The sequence below is a fragment of the Anomaloglossus baeobatrachus genome, chromosome 1, assembly GCF_048569485.1.
Source record: "Anomaloglossus baeobatrachus isolate aAnoBae1 chromosome 1, aAnoBae1.hap1, whole genome shotgun sequence".
Classification (NCBI taxonomy): Eukaryota; Metazoa; Chordata; class Amphibia; order Anura; family Aromobatidae; genus Anomaloglossus; species Anomaloglossus baeobatrachus.
This window is the reverse complement of record NC_134353.1, coordinates 521,439,817-521,459,307: the sequence shown is the minus strand read 5'-3', so window position 1 is coordinate 521,459,307 and position 19,491 is coordinate 521,439,817. Positions and strand designations below refer to the sequence as shown.

Sequence of the window (19,491 nt, the reverse complement as noted above, 5' to 3'; positions counted from 1 at the left end):
CGGAGCCGGATCTGGAACGGGTGTCGAGGGTCTCGCCGCGACTGGCGGGGGTGTCTCTAGATATGGGGTTCCCAAGAGCCGGTTCCCTGCTGGCAGCTGAGCGGTGTACGTCGCTCGGACCTCGGTCGTGGTCTCTCCGGTTACCGCGTCCCACGTCGTCACCCAGGTCACTTTGGTGGCCCGTCCCGGTCCTCCGGGTATGGGCGGCAAGTGAGAGGGAAATCCCTCCGCAGACGCAGCCGCAATCTGCTTCTGGTGGCTTCTCTCCAGACCAGGCGCGCTCAACGCAGTTTGCAGTTCCTCGGCGTTCTCCATCTTGCCTGTATCACGAGTCACTAGTAAGGGCGTCAGGGTCAGTGGAGATGCTGGAGGAAGTGGAGGCGGGCTTGCTTTTCCCACTCTTGGGTATACTCCACCCCCAGTCTCACACATCAGGTCGACCCCTCCGCGGCGGTTCTTCTTTCTCTTGGGAACACCGCCCACTTCACGTCTTCAGCCGTGCCCTGGGACCGGCACCTCCCCTCTTTGGGCGGAGTACTCCGAACTTTTTTTTCGGCACCGGCCAGCCCCAGGCTCTTCTCTTGGCGCCAACTTTTCGCGCGCTTTCTGTGTCCTTGAAGACGACGGCCATCTTGCCGCCATCTTGTGCCCGGTCCCACGCCTCAGGCACGGTTTCTTCTTCCCACCATGGGATCGGGAACCTTCTCTGAAAATCTGGATCCTGTGCCCTAGGCACCACTTGATCTCCATCTTCTCGGTTAGGGACCCCTTGCATAGAATCCGGATCCTGCCGACTACGCCACATGTAACGGGGTGCCAGGGGTGCCTCGGGGCTTGTAGTCGTGACCCTTGCTGTCAGGCTTACCCCTGGCTCCGCCATCACTATCGGGACAGGAGATGTCTTGGTGGGGCAGAGTGTGGTGGTGCAGATGTCGTCCGACGTATAAACACTCTCCAGGCAGGATTCGATGCAAATAAAAGACATTCTTTATTTCACAACTCTTTCCAAGACCGGCAGTTACAGATGACTTCCCGTTTTCCTTAGCTGGGGAAAGCCTGCCCTGACGTCTCCTCCAGTGGGGATGTGCCCGGCTAATCTTCTTCACCCGGCTCCCACTACGGCTACCCACAGCCCGGACCTACACCGGGACTGCTTCACACTTTGAGGTTCCGCCCGCTCCTTTTCTCTCCGGCTTCCCTAATCTTCCAGCTCCCACACTCTGGGGGAAGACTTCCATCTGGAGTTCTGCAAATATCTCCTCCAAGTCCATCGCACCACCTCAAACATAGCCTGTCGGGCAGAGCTGGGCCAATTCCCTTTATGGCTCAGTATACACAAGATGGCGCTATCACACCAGGCACACATACAGAACAGCAACCCCAGCTCCTACAATTGTAAAGCCCTGCTGAGCCAGAGCCCAGAGCAAGCCAGGAACCCCGGCAGCCAGTCCAGCCAAAGTCAGCAACACACCCTGACAAAAGCCCAAATAAAAGAGATCTCAGAGAGCCGCAAGATGCAATACATAGAGGACTGGATGAGTGAATTAGAGAACGCCCAGAAACTCACCGTCTACCGGTCACTGCAAAGGGACTGCACTCTGGCCCCATATCTGGAAAGGTTACGCCACCCCAAAGACAGGCAGACCCTGAGCCTGTACAGACTGAGTGCCCACAGCCTAGAGGTGGAAACAGGGCGGCACCGACAGACATACAAGCCGCGGGAGAGCAGACTGTGCCAGCACTGCCAGCAGGGGGCTCTGGAGGACGAGACGCACTTCCTGCTGCACTGTAACAAATACTCAGCAGTGAGGGCCTCCCACTTCCAGAAGCTTACCACCCATACCCCGGACTTTCCATCCATGGACGAGGACATGAAACTCCGCATCCTACTGGGGGAAGAAGAATCAATGGTGCAGATCGCCGCCCAATATGTCACCACATGTCATAAGATGAGGGGAACTAAAGACCTCCAAATGGACCATCATTTGCCAAATTGTGCCCCTGACACCCCATCCCCACAGCCCTAACCCACTCCTCTGTCAGACTTTTTCTTGCTTTGGCAACACTGGTCCTGCCAATAAAACCAATATGATTGATTTGAGAGACACACACACACACACACACACACACACACGGAAACACAGAGATACACACAGAGAGAGACACAGAGAGAGACACAGACACAGAGAGAGAATGACAGAGAGAGAGAGAATGACACAGAGAAAGAGACACAGAGAGACAACAGAGAGAGACACAGACACACAGAGAGAGAGAGAGGATGACAGAGAGAGAATGACAGAGAGCGATACACAGAGACAGAGAGAAACACAGAAACAGAGACAGACACAGAGTGACAGAAAGAGAGCCACACACACAGAGTCACAGAGAGAGAGAGATACACAGAGAGACACAAAGACAACAGAGAGGGAGACACAGACAGAGAGACACACACAGAGAGACACACAGACACAGGGAGAGAGAGACAGACACACAGGGAGAGATACAGAGAGAGAGAGAGACACACACACACACACACAGAATGACAGACACAGACAACAGAGAGAGAGACAGACACACACACACACACACACACACACACAGAGTCACAGAGAGAGAGATACACAGAGACACAGAGAGACACAGACAGAGAGAGACACAGACAACAGAGAGAGAGAGACACACAGAGAGACACAAAGACAACAGAGAGGGAGACACAGACACACAGAATGACAGAGACACAGACAACAGAGAGAAATAGACACACACACACACACACACACACACACACAGAGTCACAGAGAGAGAGAGACACACACACACACACACACACACACACACACACACACACAGAGGGAGACAGACAGTGAGAGAGGGAGATAGGGAGAGTGACAGAGACACTTGGTCACTATTCCGAGAAACGCCAGGTACTACAGCTAATAAATGTTATATATATATTATATATGAGACTATTCTGCAACTTTTCGATGTATTATATATGTTAATGCCTCGCTACTTCCCAGACCTCTGCTTAGTAGTTTTGTTTTGTTTTTTTAAACTACTATCGTGTACAAAACAATCCTAAAGCGAGACTTATTCAGGGCACTCAGTGTTCAGGCTTATCACATACTGATGTAGATGGCACCGACACCACCGAGTAACTGAGCTCATGAGGGAAGCAGAGGCGGCCATCTTGTGGACGGCCCTTGTAACTGTTTAAAGCTTCCTTTATACATCCGTGTCTCTGGTACGTGTGACGTCCGTTTTCACACGTATCGTAGACACGGACACACGTAGACCCCTTAAATTTAATGGGTCTGCACACACGTCCGTGTTTTGACACGGACCATTTGTCCGTGTGCTCCACATGGCAACATAGTTGTTTTTCTCCGGCAGTACAGGCCTCACACGAAGCGCACATTGATGTGATTTGTGTGACAAATACCGGAGAAAACACAGGTGACATAAAAATAAAGAATTTTTATACTTACCTATCTTGGGAGCTGCTGTTGCTTCCGGGCCCACTCATTATCCCTCATGAATATTCACTGCAGTCACCACAGACCCATATCTAACAGCAGCGCTGGAGACAGGTAAGTATAGCAGATAATGCTGTCCGAGTGTTATCCAGATGTCACAGGGATAGCACAAGTAAAAGACGCACTCAGGCACACATACACACCTTCACCACAGACTGTGCAAACTGTTAGTGTTTTGCATGGACGTATGAAGGAGGCCATAAGGGTACTGCACAAGAATCACGCGAGAGACATCAGAACAAAACATTGGAGGTAAAGGAATCGATCACCAGGTTGTTGCTATGTAATCTGAGAGTAGGATGATGTAGGGGCAGAGACCCTGATTCCAGCGATGTGTCACTTGCTAAGCTGCTTTTTGCAGTTTTGATATAGTCCCAGTTTTCTCAGCTGCAGATCTACCATCCCTCTGAATGCCGAGCTCTGTATAACCGCACCCAAACCACTGATTGGCAGCTATCCGTGTACACTGTTCACAGGCAGAAAGCCACCGCCAATCAGTGATGTGGGTGGAGCTACACAGAATAGGTGACACAAAACAGCTAGTGTAGTGATAATCTTCTGCTGATAAAACACTGATTTTATTGAAACAGCAACACACAAACCGGTAAGTGACAATACTGGAATCAGTAATACCCGACCACTGAAACCCAAAAACAATTAAAGAGACAGAAGTAATAAAAAGGTATTTTTTTATTTTTATAAATACATACAACCCCTTTAAAAAGGTATTTGATTAGCGGAATATCATATATATATTACACACTTCTGGCAACCAATCAGATGACTGTTCTCATTCCCAAAATGCAGCTTTGAGTTCACCACACCCATGAGTACCCAAAAGTGCGAGCGCTGTATGATCAATAATGAAGACGGATTTGACAGAGTTCGGATGTAAATGTCGGAGTCATTGTGGCTCCAGGTAACGGCTGATGTCTGTCCCGGGCCCCATATATATATATATTGACATCCCTCTCCCCAATGTAGACTTCATTCACAAAAATGGCCGTCATGGGGCGTCATCTCCGGCCGGAAGCTCAGACACCGCGGACACAATCTGTGCATCCTCCTTCATCTTCGTTTCCGCCTTCTCTATGGATGGTTGAGATTTCTCCGGCTCGGCCTCGGGTGTGGGGATAATGTCAGGCTCCTTCTGAGGTAATAAACCCTCCAAGGCTTCATGCAGCGGAACCACATTGATAGAACCCAGATTGCCGTAACGGGAGAGGTGAGAGGGGGCGACACCTGAGAGGGGGAAAAAAAGGAAAAATAATATATCACATTACAAAGGCTGAAAAACTCTGCAAATATATTACTGAAAAGAGAACAAGAGTTTTTATAGTGCAAAAGAGTAACAAAAAAATTTTTATTAGACAATAGTGGGGAAAATATCCAAACAGTCATTAAAAGCAGATAAAAACATTAATGACGGATTACCCCTACATAGGGCATGATACAAAAATTAAGATGTAATTACATGAGGCGTATGGGTAACACATACTCAGTGGTGCAGAGACAGCACGTGGGTATTATCTTAACAGTCTGCAAAAAAGCATTATGAGATCATTTTACCAAACACAATTGCTGCAGTATTCTGTACTAAACACAAAGTTTTTAGGGTATATGTATATGAGGCATACAAATATAGCACTCTCATTTATATAAAGACACCATGTAAATGATGTCTAGCATTCAGCAAAAACACTTTAAAGTCATACTGCCAAACAAGAACGCTGCGATGTAAAATCACAGCTGTGATTTAGTTCAAAATCCCACTGGAAGCCTGCACGCATAAATACCAGTGCCTGTGACGCCCAGTATCAGTCCGACCAAGTAAGGGGGGGAAGAAAACTCCGCCAGTAATTAGAGCCTCTGGAAGACCTACGTACGTTTCGATATTGAGAGTGATTAATCTTCGTCAGGGAGGAGGCAAGAAGTGTCATCCATCCCCTGTGACAGGCTTTTAAATATGCCATTGTGATTGCCGCAGACCCGGAAGTCTCGCTCGCGGCAATCACACCTGGAGCCGGACGAAATCGCGCGAGATGACGGCCATCACGTCACCATCGCGCATGCGCGGGAGCGGGGGCGCGTCACCAAGGCTCCCGCGCATGCGCGCGACGCGGAGATGGCCCCAGCTGCGCGCGCACGAACGGCACCAGATGCGATCGCACGGAGACAGCCGGACATCGCAACAGAGGTAAGTATAGGCAAATCTCTCTGAGCATGAAATAATGCAACAATATTCAGAAGTTTAAGGAGAACATAACCATATCATATGAGGAAGTCCGTCTTTAATTTTTCATATGGATCAGGAGAAGTGATGAATCCCACAGGGCGGGCATATGGTCATTTTCTAGGTCCTATTAATAAAGAGGATACGCATAAATAAATAAGCCTGAACAATAGGGAGGGATGCACAAAAATTGAGGCAAGTTAAAAACAAATAAAATCATTAAATAAAAAGACAGAGGATACAGGTGAGAGAGCAAATGGCAATTTCACAATGAGGATAGGCATAATCAAATAACAAATAAGATGAAAATGATAAGATCAAACTGTTTGTGTGGCAGGGCACAGCTGAGCAGCTGGACTTATTCATGAGACAATTAAACATCAATGACTTTAACATCAAGCTCACTTACAAAAGTAGTAGACATAGGATAGACTTCCTCGACATCTTGATTAAGGTGGATCAGAGGGGATTGATCCAGACGGACGTCTTTCGGAAGACGACTTCCGTAAACGCTCTATTACATGCTACATCGGATCATAATCCATCAACAATTCGTGCCATTCCTACCGGACAATATCTGAGGATGAGGCGGATTTGCTCCTCCAATGATAGCTTCGAAGCCCAGTCGGCTGACCTCCTGGATCGTTTCCGGGAGAGGGGCTACAGTGGTAGAAGCATCAGGGCGGGTTATAATCGGGCCAAAATGACCCCCCGGTTGCAACTGCTCACTGATACCCCGAAGAAGTCGGCACAACGCGATGCCGCGGTGCGGTTCATTGGAACACACAGCCAGGAATGGGGGACCATACGTCAGATTCTGAAGAAACACTGGCCGGTTTTGATGACTGATCCAACTCTGGCTAGTGTGCTCACCCAGGACCCCCTTATGACATCTAGGAGAGCAAGGAATTTGAGGGACATGCTGGTCCAGAGCCACTATGTTCCACCCCGAGTTAATCTTTTTGGTTCTCACGGTCCTCTACAGGGTTGTTTTCCTTGTGGCCACTGTGTGGCGTGCTGCAATGTCCTCCGTAGTCATACATTCTGCTCATCTAATGGACAGAAAATTTATAATATCAAACATTACATCACGTGTGCAACCACACATGTGGTATATTTCGCGACATGCACGTGCCCCCTGACCTATGTGGGACTCACCTCCAGGGAACTCCGCATTAGGATCAGGGAGCACGTGAGGGACATTGCTGCAGCCAAGACGGAGGAGGACCTTACAACACTCAAAACACTGCCCAGGCATTTCAGATCATACCACTCCTGTGACCCCTCAAAGTTGAAGATAAGGGGGATTGATGTAGTAACGGGGGGATCAGAGGTGGCGATCTTAAGAAACGCTTGGCGCAGTGTGAGACCAAGTGGATAGTGACCCTGGACACACTGGCTCCCAAGGGCCTAAATGAATCAGTGAGTTATGCCCCCTTCTTATAGTCATGATACTTCTCTGACTTTGTATAGCTTCTTTTTCTCCTGGGTGTCACTTGATTTTGTGTTTCTTATGGTCACGTTTATGCATATATTATATATGCGCTATGCATACATTTTCATCTTATTTGTTATTTGATTATGCCTATCCTCATTGTGAAATTGCCATTTGCTCTCTCACCTGTATCCTCTGTCTTTTTATTTAATGATTTTATTTGTTTTTAACTTGCCTCAATTTTTGTGCATCCCTCCCTATTGTTCAGGCTTATTTATTTATGCGTATCCTCTTTATTAATAGGACCTAGAAAATGACCATATGCCCGCCCTGTGGGATTCATCACTTCTCCTGATCCATATGAAAAATTAAAGACGGACTTCCTCATATGATATGGTTATGTTCTCCTTAAACTTCTGAATATTGTTGCATTATTTCATGCTCAGAGAGATTTGCCTATACTTACCTCTGTTGCGATGTCCGGCTGTCTCCGTGCGATCGCATCTGGTGCCGTTCGTGCGCGCGCAGCTGGGGCCATCTCCGCGTCGCGCGCATGCGCGGGAGCCTTGGTGACGCGTCCCCGCTCCCGCGCATGCGCGATGGTGACGTGATGGCCGTCATCTCGCGCGATTTCGTCCGGCTCCAGGTGTGATTGCCGCGAGCGAGACTTCCGGGTCTGCGGCAATCACAATGGCATATTTAAAAGCCTGTCACAGGGGATGGATGACACTTCTTGCCTCCTCCCTGACGAAGATTAATCACTCTCAATATCGAAACGTACGTAGGTCTTCCAGAGGCTCTAATTACTGGCGGAGTTTTCTTCCCCCCCTTACTTGGTCGGACTGATACTGGGCGTCACAGGCACTGGTATTTATGCGTGCAGGCTTCCAGTGGGATTTTGAACTAAATCACAGCTGTGATTTTACATCGCAGCGTTCTTGTTTGGCAGTATGACTTTAAAGTGTTTTTGCTGAATGCTAGACATCATTTACATGGTGTCTTTATATAAATGAGAGTGCTATATTTGTATGCCTCATATACATATACCCTAAAAACTTTGTGTTTAGTACAGAATACTGCAGCAATTGTGTTTGGTAAAATGATCTCATAATGCTTTTTTGCAGACTGTTAAGATAATACCCACGTGCTGTCTCTGCACCACTGAGTATGTGTTACCCATACGCCTCATGTAATTACATCTTAATTTTTGTATCATGCCCTATGTAGGGGTAATCCGTCATTAATGTTTTTATCTGCTTTTAATGACTGTTTGGATATTTTCCCCACTATTGTCTAATAAAAATTTTTTTGTTACTCTTTTGCACTATAAAAACTCTTGTTCTCTTTTCTATAACAAGTTAATGAGTTTGTGCTGACAGGGCTGGGCTCCAGAAAAATCTGGGTCCACCCCTATTTTTGCTATGGTATTTTGGAGCACCCCTCTCCTAAATATATTACTGATCCTGAGTACATCCTGCATTATACTCCACAGCTGCACTCACAATTCTGCTGGATCTGTCACTGTGTACATACATTACATTACTTATCCTGAGTACATCCTGCACTATACTCCACAGCTGCACTCACTATTCTGCTGGATCTGTCACTGTGTACATACATTACATTACTTATCCTGAGTACATCCTGCATTATACTCCACAGCTGCACTCACGATTCTGCTGGTGCAGTCACTGTGTACATACATTACTGATCCTGAGTACATCCTGCATTATACTCCACAGCTGCACTCACTATTCTGCTGGTGCAGTCACTGTGTACATACATTACATTACTGATCCTGAGTACATCCTGCATTATACTCCACAGCTGCACTCACTATTCTGCTGGTGCAGTCACTGTGTACATACATTACTGATCCTGAGTTACCTCCTGCATTATACTCCACAGCTGCACTCACGATTCGGCTGGTGCAGTCACTGTGTACATACATTACTTATCCTGAGTACATCCTGCATTATACTCCACAGCTGCACTCACGATTCGGCTGGTGCAGTCACTGTGTACATACAGTTAGGTCCAGAAATATTTGGACAGTGACACAAGTTTTGTTATTTTAGCTGTTTACAAAAACATGTTCAGAAATACAATTCTATATATAATATGGGCTGAAAGTGCACACTCCCAGCTGCAATATGAGAGTTTTCACATCCAAATCGGAGAAAGGGTTTAGGAATCATAGCTCTGTAATGCATAGCCTCCTCTTTTTCAAGGGACCAAAAGTAATTAGACAAGGGACTCTAAGGGCTGCAATTAACTCTGAAGGCGTCTCCCTCGTTAACCTGTAATCAATGAAGTAGTTAAAAGGTCTGGGGTTGATTACAGGTGTGTGGTTTTGCATTTGGAAGCTGTTGCTGTGACCAGACAACATGCGGTCTAAGGAACTCTCAATTGAGGTGAAGCAGAACATCCTGAGGCTGAAAAAAAAAAGAAAAAATCCATCAGAGAGATAGCAGACATGCTTGGAGTAGCAAAATCAACAGTCGGGTACATTCTGAGAAAAAAGGATTTGACTGGTGAGCTTAGGAACTCAAAAAGGCCTGGGCGTCCACGGATGACAACAATGGTGGATGATCGCCGCATACTTTCTTTGGTGAAGAAGAACCCGTTCACAACATCAACTGAAGTCCAGAACACTCTCAGTGAAGTATGTGTATCTGTCTCTAAGTCAACAGTAAAGAGAAGACTCCATGAAAGTAAATACAAAGGGTTCACATCTAGATGCAAACAATTCATCAATTCCAAAAATAGACAGGCCAGAGTTAAATTTGCTGAAAAACACCTCATGAAGCCAGCTCAGTTCTGGAAAAGTATTCTATGGACAGATGAGACCAAGATCAACCTGTACCAGAATGATGGGAAGAAAAAAGTGTGGAGAAGAAAGGGAACGGCACATGATCCAAGGCACATCACATCCTCTGTAAAACATGGTGGAGGCAACGTGATGGCATGAGCATGCATGGCTTTCAATGGCACTGGGTCACTTGTGTTTATTGATGACATAACAGCAGACAAGAGTAGCCGGATGAATTCTGAAGTGTACCGGGATATACTTTCAGCCCAGATTCAGCCAAATGCCGCAAAGTTGATAGGACGGCGCTTCATAGTACAGATGGACATTGACCCCAAGCATACAGCCAAAGCTACCCAGGAGTTCATGAGTGCAAAAAAGTGGAACATTCTGCAATGGCCAAGTCAATCACCAGATCTTAACCCAATTGAGCATGCATTTCACTTGCTCAAATCCAGACTTAAGACGGAAAGACCCACAAACAAGCAAGACCTGAAGGCTGCGGCTGTAAAGGCCTGGCAAAGCATTAAGAAGGAGGAAACCCAGCGTTTGGTGATGTCCATGGGTTCCAGACTTAAGGCAGTGATTGCCTCCAAAGGATTCGCAACAAAATATTGAAAATAAAAATATTTTGTTTGGGTTTGGTTTATTTGTCCAATTACTTTTGACCTCCTAAAATGTGGAGTGTTTGTAAAGAAATGTGACAATTCCTACAATTTCTATCAGATATTTTTGTTCAAACCTTCAAATTAAACGTTACAATCTGCACTTGAATTCTGTTGTAGAGGTTTCATTTCAAATCCAATGTGGTGGCATGCAGAGCCCAACTCGCGAAAATTGTGTCACTGTCCAAATATTTCTGGACCTAACTGTACATTACTGATCCTGAGTTACCTCCTGTATTATACTCCAGAGCTGCACTCACGATTCTGCTGGTGCAGTCACTGTGTACATACATTACATTACTGATCCTGAGTTACCTCCAGTATTATACTCCAGAGCTGCACTCACTATTCTGCTGGTGCAGTCACTGTGTACATACATTACATTACTGATCCTGAGTTACCTCCAGTATTATACTCCAGAGCTGCACTCACTATTCTGCTGGTGCTGTCACTGTGTACATACATTACATATCTTGTACTGTTCATGAGTTACCTCCTGTATTATCACTGTGTACGTACATTAGATTACTTATCCTGCAATGATCTGGATTTACATCCTGTATTATACTCCAGAGCTGCACTCACTATTCTGCTGGTGGAGTCACTGTGTACATTACATTACCTTACCGATCCTGAGTTACATCCTATATTATACGCCAGAGCTGCACTCACTATTCTGCTGGTGCAGTCACTGTGTACATACATTACAGATCCTCTGTTATACTCCAGAGCTGCACTCACTATTCTGCTGGTGCAGTCACTGTGTACATACATTACAGATCCTGTATTATACTTCAGAGCTGCACTCACTATTCTGCCGCTGCAGTCACTGTGTACATACATTACAGATATTGTATTATACTCCAGAGCTGCACTCACTATTCTGCTGGTGGAGTCACTGTGCATATAAATTACTCATCTTACAGTGACTCTGACTTGTAAAGCTGTATTATACTTCAGTGCTATATTCACACTTCTGCTGATTTCTATTGACAATGGTGAATCCTAAAAATAACACGCTATCTGCAACTCCACATTCTGGCAGAATTCATTTTCTTTTGCCTGAATAGATGAAAAACAATTCTTCTCATTCCATCCATCTCTGTATAGACACTGAACAAGCAGGTAGTGCAGCCAGAGACAAACTCATCACCCTCCAGAATTGTGAATACAGCTCTGGAGGAACGCAGGGGACAGATTGTACTTTACGATCGGGAATTATTATTAGAACATAAACCTTTTGTTTGTACCAAGTATTTGTGCTCTTTGCGCTGGAGGAAAGAGGACCTGTAAGCAGCGGTTCAGATACGGGGTCAGGTCCTCCAAAAAGACAGTGCAGAATTGGATAAAGAGTTCCCGCTCCTGGGGGCTGAATGCAGCATCCTCGGCTCGGTGGAACGTCAGGATGGATTTAACGACCTATGAAGGAGACAGAACAAAAAAAGAGGAGACGTTCCTGCAGAACTCCAAGAACCGAGTGCTCGAAATGACTGTTTGTACCTTCTCCAAGGCGTCCTGCAAGGTGATGGTCACTTCTTCGGTCAGAGCCACCGGACAGCAGAGTCGCAGGTCATTAAAGGCCACAGCTAAGATCTGAACAAATGGGTGATAACTGCACCGGTGCAGAGCTAAGAAGGAAGGAATCGCAACGCATCATAGGTGGAAGAGATACTAGGGGTAAAAAGCCCTCAGCAATGTCCAGATTCAGGCGATATGATGATGCTACACTCTTCTGGAATAATTATCTGGCTCTGTACACAACTGTTTACAATTGTCTAGATATGTCTCAGGATCATGCGAATTTTCTGTATTCAATGGCAAATCGTTGTAATGTAGATTACACCACAAGAGTAAAGGGGGCTTTACACGCTACGATATCGTTAATGTTTTATCGTCGCACATCCGGCGTCATTAACGATATCGCAGCGTGTGACACTGACCAGCGACCTTAAGCGACCTCAAAAATGGTGAAAATCGTTCACCATGGAGAGGTCGTCCCAAACTCAAAAATCGGTAATGGTTGTTTTTCGTTGTGGTTCGTCGCTCCTGCGGCAGCACACATCGCTGCCTTCCGTTACAATCCGCCCTTTTGGAAAACAGCGGATTCCGCTGTTTCCCATAGACTTGTATGGATGACGGATTGTGCCAAAAGGACCTGCGTTGCTTCCGCTGGGCGACGCTCCGTTGCTTCCGCCCAGCGCGAGGAACGCAGCTTGTAACGTTTTTTTGAGCAGCGGAATCCTTTTTTTTTCTTTTTTTAAATCACAAACTTTATTTTGTCTCGCAGTGGCCGAACGTTCAGCTGAGCGCCCGCCCGCCGGCATGCCTGGCCGCCGGCAAGTGACAGTGCTCAGCTCAGCGCCCGCCTGCCGGCATGCCTGGCCGCCGGCAAGTGACAGCGCTCAGCTGAGTACCCGCCCTTCTGCCGGCATGCCCGGCCGCCGGCAAGTGACAGCGCTCAGCGCCCGCCCGCCGGCATGCCTGGCCGCCGGCAAGTGACAGCGCTCAGCTGAGCTACCGGCCGCCGGCTATTGAGAGCGATCAGCTGATCGTTCACAATAGTCTGCTGCCGGTAAAACTGTAAAAAAAAAAAAGCTTTCCGTTGTTTTGCACGATCTGTAGCATCCGTTGTGCCACTATATGCAACGCATCCGTTGCATCCGTCACACAACGCAATGCTACGGAAGCCGTCCAACGCAAGTGTGAAACTAGCCTTACAGAGATATATGAAAAGATATGTGAGATAAAAGCCCACCCTGATACCAGTGCACCAAAGCCGCAGACAATGCAGAGCCCAAAGCCTGAGAAAGGAGAGACTGGAAAACAGCAGGAGACGCCATATTGTAGACCCCAAAATGAAGGTGCCAATATCCCTGTGTTCAGTCTATTGGAAAGTCAATTATTCTGTCTATTCTGGAGCTGCTCACAAATTGCTCTACCGCTCTTGTTAACTAGAGGCCCAGTCACACTAAACAACTTACCAGCGATCCCAACAACGATCCAACCTGATAGGGATCGCTGGTAAGTTGCTAGGAGGTTGCTGGTGAGATGTCACACTGCGACGCTCCAGCGATCCCACCAGCAACCTGACCTGGCAGGGATCGCAGGAGCGTGGCTACACGAGTTGCTGGTGAGCTCACCAGCAACCAGTGACCTGCCCCCAGCCAGCAGCGCCAACCAACCCGATATTTACCTTGGTTACCAGCGCACACCGCTTAGCGCTGGCTCCCTGCACACCTAGCCACAGTACACATCGGGTTAATAACCCGATGTGTACTCTGCTACGTGTGCAGGCAGCAGGAGCCGGCTTCTGCGGACGCTGGTAACCACGGTAAACATTGGGTAACCAAGAAGCCCTTACCTTGGTTACCCGATATTTACCTTCGTTACCAGCGTCCCCGCTCTCACGCTGCCAGTGCCGGCTCCCTGCTCTCTGCACACATAGCCACAGTACACATCAGGTAATTAACCCACACACCCCCATCCCCTGTGAGGTCACACACATGTCACCCGAAAGGGAGACCTGATGCCTCCCTCAGGGCTAGTAGAGCACACCAGGTGGGCGGAGTCAGGCGGAAAGGCACGCCCACCGAGGAGACTACTGTCCTGGGGCAGGAAGTTCAAACAGAAAGAGGTTAGACAAGTTTGGAGTTGACAGTGAGGGGTAGAGGAGCAGCTGTCGGGGACCCGGGTAGGAGCCTGGGCCCCTTAGAGAACGTCAGGCAGGCAGACGGTGGTGGCCGTCTGCAGGAGTACCGGTACAGCAACCGGCAGAACCGTACGGACCGGGTCTGGGTCCCGAACCGGGGAATCAACCGTGTACCGGAGCACCAACAGGAGGGTACTCAGACCCCGTCCTAGCTTAGACGCCACTGAGTATAGGCAAATTGACTGATTGCTGGCCAGACCTCACGGGTTCATCCACACCCAAAGTCCCGAAAGAAGGCAAAAGCCCACCGAGACCGGGTGAGCACCACCGCCAAGGGCCAAACACCCGACAGGCCAGTGCCTGCGGGCAAACGAGGGCTCCTCCGGCAGCTCAACGCCGGGGAGCGGGCTACCACTGCTGAGGCAGGGGGGCCGAAACACAAACATCCAGAGGTGCACGGGAAAAGGGGCCACCATCAACCCCACAGGGGACATCAGCAGCCGGCCGCGGGGACCGACCACTTCCGAACTTTGGTTTACCAGTGACTCTGAGTGTGAATCAATCGTGAGTACACCAGTGCCATCCGGGCACGACGCTACACCGCGGCACTGCGCCCTGCACCCCGACGACAACATCAGCCCTTACAGTCCCCCACCGGGCCCCGGGACATACCGCCCCTACCCACGGAGGGGCTAACATCTCCGCTGCGGCCGCAACACCGATCCCGGACGAGCTCACCATCACTTCAGCCGCAACGGTGGTGCATTCCCCGTCACCACGACCCGTGGGTGGCGTCACGACCCGTTACATAACCACCACCCCCCACCGCCTCCCCTTAACAAGAGCGATGTGGCCCCCGGTCCGGAGGCGCTTGTGCCACCGAGAACCCGAGCCCGGACCTCGAGCGGCTCGGCCCGAGCAAGCGGAAGAAGCGGCCGGGCCCCTCTCAGGGCGGTACAGAAGCACAGTGGATGGGATCTGTAGAAATCCTCTGCCCACTGTGCGTGTACAGCTCACAGCGAACACTGACCTGTGGTGCGGCTTCCTGAGCCCTGGGATGTTAATTTATTGCTGTGTCTCCATAGAAAGAATAGAAGAGACACCACAGTGGCCCGAACCCTGACTGTGGGCACCGGCCGCTGTGGTCCCTGCGGAGAGCACTCACAGCCCCACAGGAGAGGACATGTGTCCAGGACACACCATGTCCAGACCGTGGGCACAATCTTATAGTGTATTGTGGTGTATGTGTAAAACATTTGTATTTTTAGGGCACAACACTAAGTCTATAAGGGCGAGTGTCCACCATCAGGCGCCTTCACGGTCTGGACACAGCGTGCTTTCTCTGGTGGAGACGCCAGTGGAGCACCCCACAGGGCCTGGGGGTTACTCGTCACCGGGCCGATGAAGGGTCAGGGGCAGTAGCGTAGCTAGCGGGGGGGGTAGAGGGTGCGGCCACCCCGGGCCCCCCGTGCTCAGAGGGGGCCCACCTGGAGCTGCGATACCATTAACCCATTCAGCCCCCGGGCACCTTCCGTTTTTGCGTTTTTGTTTTTTGCTCCCCTTCTTCCGAGAGCCGTAACTTTTTTATTTTTCCATCAATCTTGCCATGTAAGGGCTTGTTTTTTGCGGGACGAGTTGTACTTTTAAATGAAACCATAAGTTTTACCATATGGTGTACTGGAAAACGGCAAAAAAATTCCAAGTGCGGAAAAATTGCAAAAAAAGTGTGATTGTACAATAGTTTTTGGGATATTTTATTCACTGTGTTCACTGTATGGTAAAACTGATGTATCTATGTGATGCCTCAGGTCAGTGCGAGTTTGTAGACACCAAACATGTATAGGTTTACTTGTGTCTAAGGGGTTAAAAAAAATTCACAAGCTTGTCCCAAAAAAGTGGCGCACGTTTTGCGCCATTTTCCAAAACCCGTAGAGTTCTCATTTTTTGGGACCTGAGGCTCAGTGACGGCTTATTTTTTGCGTCTCGACCTGACGTTTTTAACGGTACCATTTTTGCACAGATGCTACGTTTTGATCGCCTGTTATTGCATTTTGCGCAAAATTTGCGGCGACCAAAAAAACGTAATTTCGGCGTTTGGAATTTTTTTGCCACTACGCCGTTTACTGATCAGATTAATTGATTTTATATTTTGATAGATCGGGCATTTCTGAACGCGGCGATACCAAATATGTATATATTTTTTATTTTTTTAACCCTTTAATTTTCAATGGGGTGAAAGGGGGGTGATTTGAACTTTTAGGTTTTTTTATTTTTTTTAATTTTTTAAAACTTTTTTTTTATTTTAGCCCTAGGGGGTGTGAGGTAGCGTCGTCGGCTGCGCTGCAGAAGACACAGGATCCAGGCACCAAGGTTCACAGCACACAGTTTATTCCAAAGAAAAAGTCCATAATAGTACATAGGTGCCTTTCCGGCAGAGAACTCAGGGAGATGTGATCACTCCCTCACACCCGGCACACCTGCCCTTGTTCCTGAATCTATTTATCCCTCCCTTCAGCCTGTAGGGAAAACAGCATTAACCCTATAGTGGATTATCATAGAGTGAGCACAACCGGGGCGAGACATACCGGCCGTCATAGATAACCCCGGTCACAGTCTCACATACCCCCCCCCTCAGTTCAAGCGTACGGGGTTGAACTCCTGCCATCAAACACGGGCCGCGGGACAAGGCATCGGCGTTGCCCTGCAACCTACCGGCCCGGTGTTCAACCGTAAACCGGAAGTTCTGCAGAGAAAGGAACCACCGGGTAACCCGGGCATTCCGTTCCTTGGCGGACCTCATCCAGACCAGTGGAGAGTGATCCGTCACCAAGCGAAACTGACGTCCCAGCAGGTAATAGCGTAGGGACTCCAAGGCCCACTTGATCGCCAGGCACTCCTTCTCCACTACGCTATAATTCCGCTCGGGAGGGGTGAGCTTCCTACTTAAGAAGGTGACGGGGTGTTCCACCCCCTGAACCACCTGAGACAGCACTGCCCCCAGGCCGACCTCCGAGGCGTCAGTCTGTACTATGAACTCTTTCCGGAAATCAGGGTTTACAAGAACGGGCTGTCCGCACAGGACCCCCTTCAGGGCCCGGAAGGAGTCCTCGGCCTGCGGAGTCCAGTGCACCATGACGGACTTCTTGCCTTTGAGAAGGTCCGTCAAGGGGGCTGATAGTCCCGCAAAATCTTTTACAAACCTCCTGTAGTACCCCACGATACCCAGGAAGGCCCTAACCTGCTTCGTGGTCAGGGGTCTAGGCCACTTCTGGATCGCCTCAACTTTGTTAATTTGGGGCTTAATCACTCCTTGGCCTATTACGTAGCCCAAGTAGCGGGCTTCCGTGAGTCCCAACGCACATTTCTTGGGATTGACTGTCAATCCGGCTGTTCGAAGCGCGTCCACCACCGCTTGTACCTGTTTCAAGTGGGTCTGCCAATCGGAGCTGTAAATAATGATGTCATCAAGGTACGCTGATGCATACGCCTGGTGGGGTTCCAGCACTAAGTCCATCAACCTCTGGAACGTGGCCGGAGCGCCATGTAACCCAAAAGGCAAGACAACATAGTGGAAGAGACCCTCCGGCGTAACAAAAGCGGTTTTCTCCTTGGCGGACTCCGTTAGTGGCACCTGCCAGTACCCCTTGGTCAGGTCGAGCGTGGTAAAATATCGCGCCTGTCCCAGCCTATCAATCAGCTCATCCACCCGGGGCATGGGGTAGAGATCAAACTTGGATATTTCGTTCAATCTCCTAAAGTCATTGCAGAACCTTAAGGAGCCATCGGGTTTTGGTATTAGGACAATCGGACTAGCCCATTCACTCCGGGATTTTTCGATGACCCCCAGGCGTAACATTGACTTTACTTCCTCTGATATGGCTTGTCGTCGAGCCTCCGGTACCCGGTATGACTTCAGGCGTACCTTCAGGTGGGGCTCGGTGACAATATCATGTCGTATCAGACTGGTCCTACCGGGCAGCTCGGAGAAGACATCGGGGTTCTGCTGAACCAACCGTCTGGCCTCTCGCCTCTGTGTCTTGGTGAGGGCTTCTCCAATCCTTACTTCCGGTTCGTCCTCTCCGGAGGTCGCTGGAGCCGGATGTGAACGACCCGAAGAGGAGGGAGGTGGGGAAAAAACAGCCATCAGGTTTTCCCGTTCCTGCCAAGGTTTTAATAGGTTGACATGGTATATTTGTTCAGGTTTCCGCCTACCGGGCTGCAACACTTTATAGTTAACCACCCCGACTCTTTCCTTTATCTCGTAGGGGCCTTGCCACTGAGCCAGGAATTTACTCTCTGCCGTGGGAATCAATACCAACACCCGATCCCCGGGATTAAAGGTCCGCACGGTGGCTTGTCTATTGTAGCGGCTGCTTTGCGCGGCCTGAGCCTCCTGTAAATGCTCCTTCACAATTGGCATGACCGCGCTTATGCGGTTCTGCATACCCAAAATGTGTTCAATCACACTTTTATGGGGGGTGGGCTCCTGCTCCCAGGTTTCTTTTGCCAGGTCCAACAATCCCCGGGGATGTCGCCCGTATAACAATTCAAAAGGCGAAAACCCCGTGGATGCCTGTGGCACCTCTCGTATGGCAAACATCAAATAGGGAAGCATCATATCCCAGTCTTTCCCGTCTTTGGAAATCACCCTTTTGAGCATGGTTTTCAGGGTTTTATTGAATCGTTCCACTAAACCATCCGTCTGAGGATGATACACAGACGTACGCAACTGCTTGATCTGGAGTAGCCGGCATAGCTCTTTGGTCACTTTAGACATGAATGGGGTCCCCTGATCCGTAAGGATCTCCTTGGGCAACCCCACCCGGCAGAACACAGCAAACAACTCCCGAGCTATAAGCTTGGCTGCAGTATGTCTCAGAGGTATCGCCTCTGGATACCGGGTGGCATAGTCAACGATCACTAGGATATGCTGGTGCCCTCGAGCAGACTTTACGAGGGGCCCCACCAGATCCATCCCTATCCGTTCAAAAGGGACTTCTATAATGGGTAACGGTACCAACGGACTGCGAAAGTGGGTCAGGGGTGCGGTAAGCTGACACTCCGGGCAGGTTTCGCAGAACCGTTTTACCTCCCCAAAGACCCCGGGCCAATAGAACCTTTGCAATATTCGCTCCTGCGTTTTCTTGACCCCTAGGTGACCACT

The 19,491-nt window shown here is 49.0% G+C and overlaps 1 protein-coding gene across 1 annotated transcript; it reads right to left on the bottom strand.

The window, feature by feature from the left end:
- Nucleotides 1-4,257: 4,257 nt before the first annotated feature.
- On the bottom strand, nucleotides 4,258-13,518 carry LOC142310734 (conserved oligomeric Golgi complex subunit 8-like). Its single transcript, XM_075348406.1, has 4 exons — nucleotides 13,434-13,518; nucleotides 12,179-12,306; nucleotides 11,929-12,097; nucleotides 4,258-4,778 (listed from the first exon to the last, which is right to left on the bottom strand). The coding sequence occupies exons 1-4, from the start codon at nucleotides 13,516-13,518 to the stop codon at nucleotides 4,543-4,545; spliced, it is 618 nt and encodes a 205-aa protein (XP_075204521.1). The 3' UTR covers nucleotides 4,258-4,542.
- Nucleotides 13,519-19,491: the final 5,973 nt, after the last annotated feature.